Consider the following 15,370-nt stretch of genomic DNA (forward strand, 5'->3'; position numbering starts at 1 on the left):
TTCACACACTAACACATTCAACATTCACATAACTTTTAACAACTTCATCAGCCAGCATCCGCATCACCCAACATCACTCTCATATAGCGGCTACAACATTTAGACCCTACATCATCCAACTTTCCCAACATCCAACACCCGCAACCTCTGCATCATTTAACATCCGCTACATCCAGATTCCCTCATCTCTCAGATGAGAGAAGCCAGACTGCGTCTCCTCTCTCACCTACCTCACCCCTCACAGACAGACAGGTGAGACAGACAGACAGAACAGACAGCCCTACCTATAGTCCAGTAGCTTAAGCAGTCTGCTAAACAACCGATTGGGCCAGGGTTCGAATCCTGGGCAAGACGAAACGTTTCGACATGTATCCTTCCCTTTAAATAGATACACCCAGGATTTGTCGGCCTATGGAAGGGGGGGGGGGCTCAATAAGCCTAACAGACTTCCTGTTTCAAACAATGAGAAAGAATTTCCCATTGCAACAATTCTTCACCATTAAAACCCAAATATTCCCAGCACTGACGGTACAAATATGACAGGCGTACGATTATCGGCATTCACGATAGACAGTTATCGATGGTTGACATCCCGTTCACTTCCGGTATAACTTCCGGACAAGCCAAGCCAATCCGGATGAGTCAAAACCCATCCACTGTTACGGGAACGACGAAAGCCGCCTCTATGACCGGTGCACCGAAGCACCATAACCGATCATTACCTTTCACTGGCGACAAATTACCCTTGCCAACGGGTAAATATAAATTCAATGTACAGTGATATAATAACACATTGCAGGGTGATTGCAAGATCGAGCACCCGGTTAGTAACATCTTTGTGTTGTGGGATAGGGAAATAAACATTAAAAATCATGCAATATATACTTATTACTGCACTTACATTGTGCAAAATATTCAGTTTCACTTTCTCCTATGGATGAGAGAGAGAGAGAGAGAGAGAGAGAGAGAGAGAGAGAGAGAGAGAGAGAGAGAGAGAGAGAGAGAGAGAGAGAGAGAGAGAGAGAGAGAGAGAGAGAGAGACAGAGGCAGGACCACTAAAGTTAGGCAATATAAAGCTACACTTACCAGACCCCCCAATCCCTCTTAGTCTGTCCCATATCCTCGCTCTTAGTCTGTCTCATATCCCCTTCCAAGTGCCATATAATCCCACTTCCTTTAGCACTCTCACTCCTCATAATTACCTTACCTTACCAAATCACTTCTCCCCGCCACCTCACACACTCACCTGAAACACAAGAGTGACAAGAGTTAGAGACTTTGGTGTTGCGCTGTGCAATGCACCTTGAACAAATAATAATAATAATAATAATAATAATAATAATAATAATAATAATAATAATAACAACAGTAACAGTAGCAGCAACAGCTGTAGGAAAAACAACAGGAGCAACAGCAGGAAAAGCAACAGCAGCAACAGTACAAGCAACAATAAAAAATAATTTTGGAAGAAAATATGAAATAAAAACAAAAAATTAAATTGACACATTATTAATTGGGCAGTTTCTAATTAAACTTATTTAATAACATCAATTAGTGAAGATAATTACCCAACAATAACAACTCAACTAGTTTTCTCACCTACTACGTCGCATTTTTTTGTTAAATCGACCAATCCGTTAAAAATACGATGTAGTACTAAATATTAAAACGTCGTAATATTGACGCTTTACATGCGCCGGCATCGGTAGATTAGGTGGGTGGGTTATCTTGAGGTTATCTTGAGATGATTTCGAGGCTTTTAGTGTCCCCGCGGCCTGGTCCTCGACCAGGCCTCCACCCCCAGGAAGTAGCCCGTGACAGCTGACTAATACTACATCCTTAAATGCCCAATTGCACCCTTAACTACCAAACTACACCCTTAACTGCCCAACTACACCCTTAACTACCAAACTACACCCTTAACTGCTAAAATGTATTCCAAATTTCCAACAACTTCCCTTAATTAACATTCAGCATGCTTCATTACCCCTACAGCACACGTAACTACCCACCAACTACCCCACGAGTGCCCTTAACTACACGACACGATTAATTACTCATCAGCATCTACCCACGAGGACCCTTATCTACTAACAAGCCCCCCTTATCTACCCCACCAGCACTTTTAACTCTCCACCAACTCCCTAAATCACCCAAAAACCGCCCTTAACTACTGAACTACATCGTAGTTTCCTCGAACAACATCTTGTGGGGAGCAACACAAGCGGAATATACACGAGGTAAACTTCTTATTAATACTCTCAAGTTTCCACCCACTCAAATATACCGCAGGAGTATACAGATATATTTAGTTATATAATACAAACTTGGTGGACACCATACAGGGGGGTTGGGGGGGGGGGGAAAGATGATGTATGTGCTAATTACACCAGGCAGTGAGATATACAAAATATACACCAGGCAGTGAGATATACAAAATATACACCAGGCAGTGAGATATACAAAATATACACCAGGCAGTGAGATATACAAAATATACACCAGGCAGTGAGATATACAAAATATACACCAGGCAGTGAGATATACAAAATATACACCAGGCAGTGAGATATACAAAATATACACCAGGCAGTGAGATATACAAAATATACACCAGGCAGTGAGATATACAAAATATACACCAGGCAGTGAGATATACAAAATATACACCAGGCAGTGAGATATACAAAATATACACCAGGCAGTGAAATATACAAAATATACACCAGGCAGTGAGATATACAAAATATACACCAGGCAGTGAAATATACAAAATATACACCAGGCAGTGAGATATACAAAATATACACCAGGCAGTGAAATATACAAAATATACACCAGGCAGTGAGATATACAAAATATACACCAGGCAGTGAGATATACAAAATATACACCAGGCAGTGAGATATACAAAATATACACCAGGCAGTGAAATATACAAAATATACACCAGGCAGTGAGATATACAAAATATACACCTCAAGATTAACACTCCAGGGAAGTTATACTCAAAGGACACAGGTCAATTAGGCAGATATATACGAAACATACAAATCAGGAATCACAACCATGGGCATAATACACACACACACACACATGGGCGGAAATACACAAAACCATATACACCAGAGCAAAACTACGCTATACATATATACACAAGGAAACACTAATACATTTGAGCAGCAAGTCACAAAACACATACGTAAGATATTACACGTATCTTACAAGGAAAAAACACACAACATACACACTAGGTTAATCCCTTCCCCCTCCTCCACTCACACACACAAACACACACCTGAGTGAAGGGAGCACATTAACAAAACACACAATAGGTACTCCCACACACACACCAACCCGGTGGGAAACAGATAACCACGGGGTGATATGAGACTCAAACACCTCCCCCCACACACATACACACACACCAAACAGGTGGGAAACAGATAACCACGGGGTAATATGAGACTCAAACACCTCCCCCCACACACGCCAAACAGGTGGGAAACAGATAACCACGGGGTAATATGAGACTCAAACACCTCCCCCCACACACACACACCAACCCGGTGGGAAACAGATAACCACGGGGTGATATGTGATTCAGCCCCCAATAAAACTGTCATCATAAGCATCATCACCGTAAACTGTAGCGGAGGGCACAATCGTTCCCGCATCACCCCACTACAATCGGCTGACGCTAATGGGGCAATTTGTTTGTTTGTAAACACTGCTTGGTAGTAATCACACCCCGTTCGTTATTTGCGAAAGAGAAATTAATTGAAACAAAAAACATCTGTCCAGATAACCTAAACATGTGTCCAGATAACCTAAACATGTGTCCAGATAACCTAAACATGTGTCCAGATAACCTAAACATGTGTCCAGATAACCTAAACATGTGTCCAGATAACCTAAACATGTGTCCAGATAACCTAAACATGTGTCCAGATAACCTAAACATGTGTCCAGATAACCTAAACATGTGTCCAGATAACCTAAACATGTGTCCAGATAACCTAAACATGTGTCCAGATAACCTAAACATGTGTCCAGATAACCTAAACATGTGTCCAGATAACCTAAACATGTGTCCAGATAACCTAAACATGTGTCCAGATAACCTAATACTATATAAGGATTTCTAGATATATTATTATTAATTACAATTATTATTATTATTGTTGTTGTTTTTACACTTATCTTGAGGTTATCTTGAGATGATTTCGGGGCTTTTTAGTGTCCCCGCGGCCCGGTCCTCGACCAGGCCTCCACGCCCAGGAAGCAGCCCGTGACAGCTGACTAGCACCCAGGTACCTATTTTACTGCTAGGTAACAGGGGCATAGGGTGAAAGAAACTGCCCATTGTTTCTCGCCGGCGCCTGGGATCGAACCCAGGACCACAGGATCACAAGTCCAGCGTGCTGTCCGCTCGGCCGACCGGCTCCACTTTACATAAGCTTTATTTGATTTTTGACAGCTAGAAATACACGGAAAGGAATCACATTTCTCTATAGTAGAATTGTATGTTTATTGACAAATCATGTTTACTTCTTGCCAGATGACCTGTCTTAATTGTTATTTCGTAACTCTTTTGGTAAGATAGTAGAGGAAACTCTATAACAGAGCTGAATACTCTACAGTTTGGAGCTCTTGTCTTATGTATAATGCTCTATCCTGTGTGTGGCAGTGAATATGAGCAGCATCCTTCACTGTCCTGTGTGGCAGTGAATATGAGCAGCATCCTCACTGTCCTGTGTGGCAGTGAATATGAGCAGCACCCTCACTGTCCTGTGTGGCAGTGAATATGAGCAGCATCCTCACTGTCATGTGTGGCAGTGAATATGAGCACCATCTTCACTGTCCTGTGTGGCAGTGAATATGAGCACCATCTTCACTGTCATGTGTGGCAGTGAATATGAGCACCATCTTCACTGTCCTGTGTGGCAGTGAATATGAGCACCATCTTCACTGTCCTGTGTGGCAGTGAATATGAGCACCATCTTCACTGTCCTGTGTGGCAGTGAATATGAGCACCATCTTCACTGTCATGTGTGGCAGTGAATATGAGCACCATCTTCACTGTCCTGTGTGGCAGTGAATATGAGCACCATCTTCACTGTCCTGTGTGGCAGTGAATATGAGCACCATCTTCACTGTCCTGTGTGGCAGTGAATATGAGCAGCATTCTCACTGTCATGTGTGGCAGTGAATATAAGCAGCATCCTCACTGTCCTGTGTGGCAGTGAATATGAGCACCATCTTCACTGTCCTGTGTGGCAGTGAATATGAGCAGCACCCTCACTGTCCTGTGTGGCAGTGAATATGAGCACCATCTTCACTGTCCTGTGTGGCAGTGAATATGAGCAGCATCCTCACTGTCCTGTGTGGCAGTGAATATGAGCAGCATCCTCACTGTCCTGTGTGGCAGTGAATATGAGCAGCATCCTCACTGTCCTGTGTGGCAGTGAATATGAGCAGCATCCTCACTGTCCTGTGTGGCAGTGAATATGAGCAGCATCCTCACTGTCATGTGTCATAATGAATACGAGCAGCATCCTCACTATAAAATAGATCTATCTGAATAATTCCGATTAAACAAAACTGCGTGTACATTTTATCAATAAAGATATTAATATAACCTGACTGATATGAATTGTAAATGTTTTCACTCTACCAATTGATACGACGCCCGACCCTCCGCAGATATGCAAATATTCCCAGTGCATGAACTGCGACGTCTTTTGCATGTCGGGTAATTGACAGGTGCCCATCACTCTCAGCATGCAGTCATAGACAGGTGAGGGGAACTATCAGGGGGAAAAGCGCCAAGCCATTACGACTATATAGCACTGGGAAGGGGGTCAGGATAAGGATTTGGGATGGGATAGGGGGAACAGGAATGGTGCCCAGCCACTTGGGGATGGTTAGGGATTGAACGCCGACCTGCATGAAGCGAGACCGTCGCTCTACCGTCCAGCTCAAGTGGATAGATAAACATCATTTTAGTTTTATCCGGAGCGACCGCAGAATAATAATTTTACCAATATTACTTATATATTTTAGACAATTTAAATTATTTTGTAATTTTCAAGCTTCAGCTGTACTTTTGTCTGTACCGTTATCTGTAACAATGATAATCTTTTCCTTCACTTGCACCAATAATTAATATTTCAGTTTTATTCCTGCTGTAATCAGCGCAATCGGAACACAACTTAAAGGTCCCCGGTTCGATTCCAGTGCTGGACGAGGCGTTTGGACACGTTTCCTTTAACCTCATGTACCTGTTCACCTAGCAGTAAATAGGTGCTAGAGTGGATTAGGCAATTTCTGTAGGGTTGTCTCTAAGGAAAAGTACAATCATTAGTCAAGGCCCTATAGGATGACCTTACCAAAAGGTCTTCCTATAGGGTCTTGGCTAATGATTGGTACTGTTGTTGGTACAAACAGAGACATTTAAGCACTTCGTGTGTCTGGTACAAGTGACAGGATGAACGACCCAATGGATTTTTTTCCTAATTGGAATTTGGTACAACTTGTTGTGCGGAATGTTCATTTACAGAATAACAGAAGCTGCCCAATATACTCCCTCTTAGGGGTCAAATTTTAAACATTCCTGAACTATATATACAGTACTTTTAAAAAACAAAATTCCTAATAACATGTAAGAAATTTAGACGTGAATTATCTTTAAGAAACTGCAACAACAACAGCAATAATAATAATAATAATAATAATAATAATAATAATAATAATAATAATAATAATAATAATAATAACAATAAAATAATCAATAAGACAACAAATAATAATATATAATTTTAAAGCAGCCAGTGTTACCACATAGTGTGGTGGGTGCGGCAGCATTCCTGTGTGTTGGTACCACTGGTGAAAATGTTGGTTTATGACGCATGATGGAGGCGGCCATGATGGAGGCGGCCATGATGGAGGCGGCCATGATGGAGGCGGCCATGATGGAGGCGGCCATGATGGAGGCGGCCATGATGGAGGCGGCCATGATGGAGGCGGCCATGATGGAGGCGGCCATGATGGAGGCGGCCATGATGGAGGCGGCCATGATGGAGGCGGCCATGATGGAGGCGGCCATGATGGAGGCGGCCATGATGGAGGCGGCCATGATGGAGGCGGCCATGATGGAGGCGGCCATGATGGAGGCGGCCATGATGGAGGCGGCCATGATGGAGGCGGCCATGATGGAGGCGGCCATGATGGAGGCGGCCATGATGGAGGCGGCCATGATGGAGGCGGCCATGATGGAGGCGGCCATGATGGAGGCGGCCATGATGGAGGCGGCCATGATGGAGGCGGCCATGATGGAGGCGGCCATGATGGAGGCGGCCATGATGGAGGCGGCCATGATGGAGGCGGCCATGATGGAGGCGGCCATGATGGAGGCGGCCATGATGGAGGCGGCCATGATGGAGGCGGCCATGATGGAGGCGGCCATGATGGAGGCGGCCATGATGGAGGCGGCCATGATGGAGGCGGCCATGATGGAGGCGGCCATGATGGAGGCGGCCATGATGGAGGCGGCCATGATGGAGGCGGCCATGATGGAGGCGGCCATGATGGAGGCGGCTTGGAAAACATAATATTTTGGCGGGAAATATACTTTACAAGAGCCTCGGTTATCCGGCCACACCTAGCCGGTATACAGGATTAAGGATGTTATGAGGATAGGTGGGTGATGCTATCCTTTCTCATCCGTACTCAGGTGATAGTATGTGATACCGGATGAGTATGATAAATACGGATTAAAAAGAACTATACGAGCTCCAGAAGGGTAAACGCTTTATATATTAAACTTCATTTGTAAAGCCTGTGTAGGTAGAGTATGTGGTTAAGAATGTTATCCGGATAAGGGGGAGATGCTCTCCTTGCACATCCGTTCACCGGCGAAAACATCCGATAAAGGATGCATAAAATAATTACGGATATAAAATTAACATGAATAGGCAACATATCTTTTGTTTTTCATCCAGCTAATATAGTAGTCGATGGATGAAACCACTTTTAAGTATAATTGTTTCTGGATCTTGTTAACAGTCTGAGAGCTAGTTTTCCCTTCCCATAGCTCATGGTAAGCCTTACCCTACACGTCTCTCCCTGAAGATCCGCTAATCGGTTTACTCCTACGCCATGGAAGACAAACAAAACACTGATGTAATTTACACAGATTTCGCAAAAGCCTTCGACAAATGTGACCATGGTGTTATTGCACATAAAATGCGTTCAAAAGGAATTACCGGAGAAATAGGCAGATGGATCTACAATTTCCTGACTCACAGAACCCAATGTGTAATTGTCAACAAAATAAAATCCGGTCCATCAACCGTGAAGAGCTCAGTCCCCCAGGGTACTGTGCTTGCTCCAGTACTTTTTCTCATCCTCATATCGGACATAGACCAGAACACAACCTATAGCACTGTATCATCCTTTGCAGATGACACTAGGATTTTCAAGAGAGTAGACAACATAGAGGACACGGCAAACCTCCAATCAGATGTAAATCAGGACTTTCAATGGGCTACAGAAAATATTATGGCATTTAATTTAATGAAGAGAAGTTCCAGCTCATGCGCTACGGAAAAAAATATATAAAAACAGAAACCACGTACAAAACTCAGTTAAATCATAACATAGAACAAAACAGCAATGTAAACGATTTGGGTGTACTCGTGTCGGAAGACCTTACCTTTAAAGAACATAATAAAGTAGCCGTCACAACTGCAAGAAAAATGACAGGTTGGATAACAAGAACCTTTCAAACTAGAGATGCTATACCAATAATGATACTCTTCAAGACGCTAGTGATCTCTACAGTGGAATACTATTGCACAATGACAGCCTCTTTCAAAGCTGGAGAAATTGCTGACCTGGAGAGCGTGCAGAGATCCTTTACTGCTAGAATCCACTCAGTAAAACATCTAAACTATTGGGACCAACTAAAATGCCTAAATCTGTATTCTCTTGAGCGCAGGCGGGAGAGATGCATAATAATTTACACGTGGAAAATATTAGAGGGGCTGGTCCCAAACCTGCACACAGAAATAACACCACATGAGACCAAAGGCATGGCAGGATGTGCAGAATACCCCCGTTGAAAAGCAGAGGTGCAACAGGTACTCAGAGAGAGAACTCTGTCAACATCAGAGGCCCGAGACTGTTCAACACGCTTCCACTACACATTAGGGACATAACTGGCTGACCCCTCACAGTGTTCAAGAGAACTATCAACATCAGAGGCCCGAGACTGTTCAACACGCTTCCACTACACATAAGGGGCATAACCGGCTGACCCCTCACAGTGTTCAAGAGAGAACTATCAACATCAGAGGCCCGAGACTGTTCAACACGTTTCCACTACACATAAGGGACATAACTGGCTAACCCCTCACAGTGTTCAAGAGAGAACTATCAACATCAGAGGCCCGAGACTGTTCAACACGCTTCCACTACACATACGGGACATTACTGGCCGACCCCTCACAGTGTTCAAGAGAGAACTATCAACATCAGAGGCCCGAAACTGTTCAACACGCTTCCACTACACATAAGAGACATAACTGGCCGACCCCTCACAGTGTTCAAGAGAAACTTGATAAATACCTCCAAACGATACCTGATCAACCAGGCTGCGAGTAGCTGCGTCCAACAGCCTGGTTGACTAGTCCAACAACGAGGAGGCCTGGTCGAGGACCGGGCCGCGGGGTCGCTAAGCCCCGAAACCATCACAAGGTAACAACAAGGTAGGTAAGATACGCCCCCCCCCCCCCATTGCTACTGGGTGAACAGAGGGCGAACTGTTTATAATCAGTTCCCAGTCAATCTTCTACGGATTTTTTCACGGGAAGCATGTGTGTATCATGTGCGCGGTGTGTGTGTGTGTGTGTGTGTGTGTGTGTGTGTGTGTGTGTGTGTGTGTGTGTGTGTGTGTGTGTGTGTGTGTGTATGTGTGTGTGTGTGTGTGTGTGTGTGTGTGGTGTGTGTGTGTGTATGTGTGTGTGTGTGTGTGTGTGTGTGTGTGTGTGTGTGTGTGTGTGTGTGTGTGTGTGTGTGTGTGTGTGTATGTGTGTGTGTGTGTGTGTGTGGGTGTGTGTGTGTGTGTGTATGTGTGTGTGTGTGTGTGTGTGTGTGTGTGTGTGTGTGTGTGTGTGTGTGTGTGTGTGTGTGTGTGTGTATCTAACTACTAGGTTAACAACCGACCTTAGTCAGATTGCAACCGACAACAGCTCTCTCTCTCTCTCTCTCTCTCTCTCTCTCTCTCTCTCTCTCTCTCTCTTTCTCTCTCTCTCCCTCTCTCTCCCCCTCATTATTCTTCCCTCTGAGTATCAATTATCCCGTCTCTTACCTTCCTATCAGCCAAAATATTCACCTCAGCATATTATCACCGCCGCGACCCTCCATCTTATATTTATAAATTTTTACCGTTCGTCGACATAGTTTACCATCTAAAATTAGGCTAACCATCAATAACAAAAAACAAATTGTGAATGTGCTTTATCGAACGTCAAAAAAGACGTATTAATATATTGATACGTCTTCTCAATCGACTTGAGAATGGTCCAGGACGGACCGAAACGTCGTCGTCCCGTCAACTTCTAGTTTGTGGTCTGGTCAACATACTTCAGCCACGTTATTGTGACTCATCGCCTGCATACGTATTAATATAAATCAGTTACTTTCACTTATTTTACTCACTTGACGGTTGAATTCAAGAGGAAATAATACCATAATTTGTTTGTACTTTATTTTCTACTTTAGATTTGATTGTATATTTATACTATACTAACCAGCATATACATTTCTCTTATATCGTCCATGGGGCAGGGTCAGAGAGCTGTTAGATATCATATAGTGTAGTGGGTTATTGTGCACTCTACCACAGGCGGTGATTGTGTGAAAGTGAATGAAAAGTTATTCACTTTCCTACCCTTCCGGTTTCTTTGCAAATGGGCTCGGTATGTATAACAGAGATGGTAATAAGTTTCACTTTCAATTAATGCCTCCTCGCTCTGTTGTATGTGGGATGATGTATGTTTTGTCTCTCTCTCACACACACACACACACACACACACACACACACACACACACACACACACACACACACACACACACACACACACACACACTTAAAAAGCTTGTACTTCAGCCATATACTAAAAGATCACACACTTAAACATTAAAAATTACTACTTTTTGCAAAATATGTGGTTTAAATTAATATTTTAAAAACCCTTCAGTATACACACTTTATACACTAACATTATACACGAACGAATGTATAAATAAATATATAATTAGAATCACATACATATAAATCTAATAAATGCATATAAATGTATTAATTTTTCGAGATTGTTGTTTCAATAAGAAATAAAATACACCACAATTGTATTATACTGACATACATAGAAATACAAATTTAAAACACAGAATAAAAATATTTTAACCAAGTTATTAGTTTATTAAATAACAGGACAACGAATCAGAAAGAAAAACATATAAAGGAGAAATATATGAAAATGAATAACAAGAAAAAGCCATCCCATCAAACAATTAACAATCATATAACAAAGAAAATCAACAAAAAAACAAATGTAAAGTTGGAGAGAAAGGAGAAGCGTGTGGAGGAATGGAGAGATAAAGTGGGGGAGAGAAGAGGGAGGAGGGGGAGAGAAGGAAGAGGGGGGGGGGGGTGGGGGAGGGGGAATTGATGGCTGCATTATGAAACTCTGTGCCCGACGCCCAACTAAACTTACGGCTGTATTATACAACACGACACCGTTATACAATTCTGTACAACACGATAAACTAAAAGAAACAGAATCGATGCATATCATCGTCATCAAAGCGTTGTGCAACCACCTCTCTCTCTCTCTCTCTCTCTCTCTCTCTCTCTCTCTCTCTCTCTCTCTCTCTCTCTCTCTCTCTCTCTCTCTCTCTCTCTCTCTCTCTCTCTCTCTCTCTAACTCCTTTCCATTCTTGGTGTGCGTTTTCCGTAGAGTATATCGCTGTTTAAAATACGCCCTGAATGCTATTTATTTCTCAAAAAACAACAATACATTAATGGGATGTTGCTAAATATGTTAATTAAAAAGAGAACAATAAATTTTAATGTATACAGTCATTACCAAGGATGTTTCTGTTGAATAATTTATTATTATTTATATTATTATTAATTTTATAATACAATTAATAATTAATAGTATTGTATACGTTATTATTTTAATTTTTTTATTGACAAGCCTTTACTCACTGTTACAAGTTAGAGCAATATTATATTGTATTTATAATAAGGGTTATATTACAGAGTTTATCTTGGGGCAGATCGCCCTTACTGGGGACCGCTCCATAATACATTTGGTGGAGGCCTTGAGCATCCAGAGGTACACGGCTTTACCTCCTCGACTCGCAATCAAGCAACCTGGGTTCGATCCCCTGCCGAAATAAAATGCTTGGGCATGTCCTGTCCCCAATTGGAGCCGGTCGGCCGAGCGGACAGCACGCTGGACTTGTGATCCTGTGGTCCTGGGTTCGATCCCAGGCACCGGCGAAAAACAATGGGCAGAGTTTCTTTCACCCTATGCCCCTGTTACCTAGCAGTAAAATAGGTACCTGCGTGTTAGTCAGCTGTCACGGGCTGCTTCCTGGGGGTGGAGGCCTGGTCGAGGACCGGGCCGCGGGGACACTAAAGCCCCGAAATCATCTCAAGAAGATGTTTCCATTCATCTGATGCCTCTGTTCATCTTGCAGTAAATAGGCTAATTGTTGTGGGGGTTCCGTCCTGGGAGCAGGTCAAGATTAACCCCCTCAATAAACCTTCATAATAAAAGCTTCCTGCCCCTAACAACGGGAACTTAATTATTATTAAATTATTATAACTATTACTATACTTTTCCTTTAAGTCTTACTATCAGTGATATCATAACTGCTAATGATGCTCTTGTCTCCTTTCATAACCACAACCACAACAATCATCCTCTCAATGGCTGTATCCCCTCCCCCCCCCATTCTCCTCTACAACTGTTGTAACTGATACAACCAGCTTGCTGTCATTTTAAAATAATGGATAACAAAAATGGGTAGAACCATTGTTATTATTGTTATTACAACCCGACCACAATACCATTATCAGTTATCACCCACCAATATCATTGTCACAAGTGGGAAAAAAACTTGTGAGTAGATATTAATTCTGTCGTACTTAATAGGCCGAACAGCACTGCGTAATAGGCCGAACAGCACTGCGTAAGGGCCGGTTTGTTTAACAAGCAGAGTGATTTTTCGCTATTTTCAAATATTTCCAAATTACTTTTTTCCAATTTTTCCAAATATAATATTATATTACGAACATTAATTAATGGCTTAGTTAGGTTAGGAAGGTTAGGTTACGTTTGATCAAATTTCTCTGTTAGTTTTAACTCAAATTAAAAAAAAAAACATAAAATCCATATATAATGTAATGGAAAGCTTTATCATTCCATAAGAAAATCTGTGAAAAATATTATATTTCAGGAAAATTCTGCTTGTTAGGCAACTTGGCCTATTATGTACAACACTTCCACCACTAACACCAGAGGCACACATAAAGACAATAACTTTGGGAGCATATGGGAACCTGGCAAACATTTCAATGTTATTTAAAAACATAAATAATAATTCCTCGAATGTATTCTACAGAGTGTATGCTACATCGATACAGTAATACGCAGCACCGGCCTGGAATCCCCATCTTGAGAAGCAGAAAACACAAACGTAAAAAAGTAGTTTTAAAGAAGATTCATGCCAGAACTAAGTGGTTTAAGCTACAAGAACAGGAATAAATAAATAAATAAATAAATAAATAAATAAATAATAAATAAATAAATGTTTATTTAGGTAAGGTACATACATACAAGAGATTTTACAAAGTTTGTTGGATTAATAGATAGAGCTAGTACATACAATGCCTAAAGCCACTATTACGCAAAGCGTTTCGGGCAGAATGAACCAATCATCATCACACTACGTCCTTGTAGTAGTGGTGTCATTGTAGTGAAACAATGACTTCCTAAATTGAAACAAAATAGGACAAGAGGACATAAGTGGAAGCTGGAAGTGCAAGTAAATTGACAAAATGCAAGGAAATGCTCGTACCCTGTACGAGTGGTCAACAGGTGGAAGATACTGAAAGAAGAGTGTCTTAAGGCAGTGTCTGGGATGCTCCCGGACGCAGGTTCGAATCCTCGTCACGGCTCTTGTGGATTTGTTCAGAAAAGTTACATCATAATGCACTAGGTACAACAAGGCTAGTAGCCGGGGCATATAGAGCTAGACCTCACTTCCCGAAGACACTATTAGGTAAATGATCTTAAGTAAGCAACCCCATCGCCAATGCGTTATTCATTCTAAAACCCTCGATGTCATTGGAAAATTTCAGAAGACTTACGTATGAGTTGATCCGCAATATATCCACAGAGTTTGAACAAGAGTTAAAGCTTCGTTCAAGCAATTTAAAACTTCTCTTGCAACATCGACAGCAAGAATATTATATATATTTACTACAATTATAAATAACCTAATCGCTGCACAGAGTAAAAGGTTTCGAATCTCCTATGTATAAATACCATCACACATAAATATAACCCATCATAATGAGACAAACATTGCAGCCAAATTAGCGTGTAACAAAGATGAAGTTGAATTAGATCTAGGTATCCCCATCTCTACTGTCAAGACTAATATTGTTCCAAATACTCACGTCCAATACGAGATAAATTACTGACTCCCAAAGGCCTGAAAGCACCTGTATAAAAAGCTATGATTTGTTCATATCTGAAACCTATATTTATGGACAGCGCAAAACGTGGACCAAACTGTGCGACACAGTGGTTGCCAGGATCAGGTTGGGTTACCGTTACCTGTGGCACGTGGGCTACAGGTGACGGATCTCCCAATCCTGAGCACTCCAGGTGCAAACTCTGTGAGCAGGAACTGCGGCATGATCTCGCATGATGCCTAACAACTGGGCATCACTGAATGCACAATTATTTGACCATTCAGATCCGTTGACAAGAGGTACCTCGTGTTTTGTAATGACATTATTAACACTCAGAGTTCTTGAGGATATTCTCATAATGCAGCCAGGAGGCCTGATCGACGACCGGGCCGCGGGGACGCTGAGCCCCGGAAGCACCTCAAGGTATGCTGTGTGATGGGGAGTTATAGAATTACCCCGCCAAACACACACCGAAACTACAACGTTGGTACAACGTTCGAACAAGTTTTAACACCTCCTAACCAGTTATAACAACCAATATAGCAAATTGTAACAACGTTCTAATACGTCATAAACACGTTAATCTAA

At 42.2% G+C, this 15,370-nt stretch overlaps 1 protein-coding gene across 1 annotated transcript in view; it reads right to left on the reverse strand.

Annotated features, from left to right (window-relative positions):
• LOC138351651 (antifreeze protein Maxi-like) overlaps positions 1–15,006 on the reverse strand; it is a 15,915-nt gene extending 909 nt beyond the window's left edge. Inside the window, exons 1-2 of the mRNA XM_069303661.1 lie at positions 14,925–15,006; positions 6,884–7,599 (exon numbers count right to left, since the gene is read on the reverse strand). Coding sequence (XP_069159762.1) covers positions 6,884–7,599; positions 14,925–15,006 — 798 coding nt within the window. The remainder of the gene's footprint in view (positions 1–6,883; positions 7,600–14,924) is intronic.
• Between the last annotated feature and the right edge of the window lie 364 nt (positions 15,007–15,370).

Source organism: Procambarus clarkii, chromosome 50, assembly GCF_040958095.1.
Source record: "Procambarus clarkii isolate CNS0578487 chromosome 50, FALCON_Pclarkii_2.0, whole genome shotgun sequence".
In the NCBI taxonomy this organism is placed as follows: Eukaryota; Metazoa; Arthropoda; class Malacostraca; order Decapoda; family Cambaridae; genus Procambarus; species Procambarus clarkii.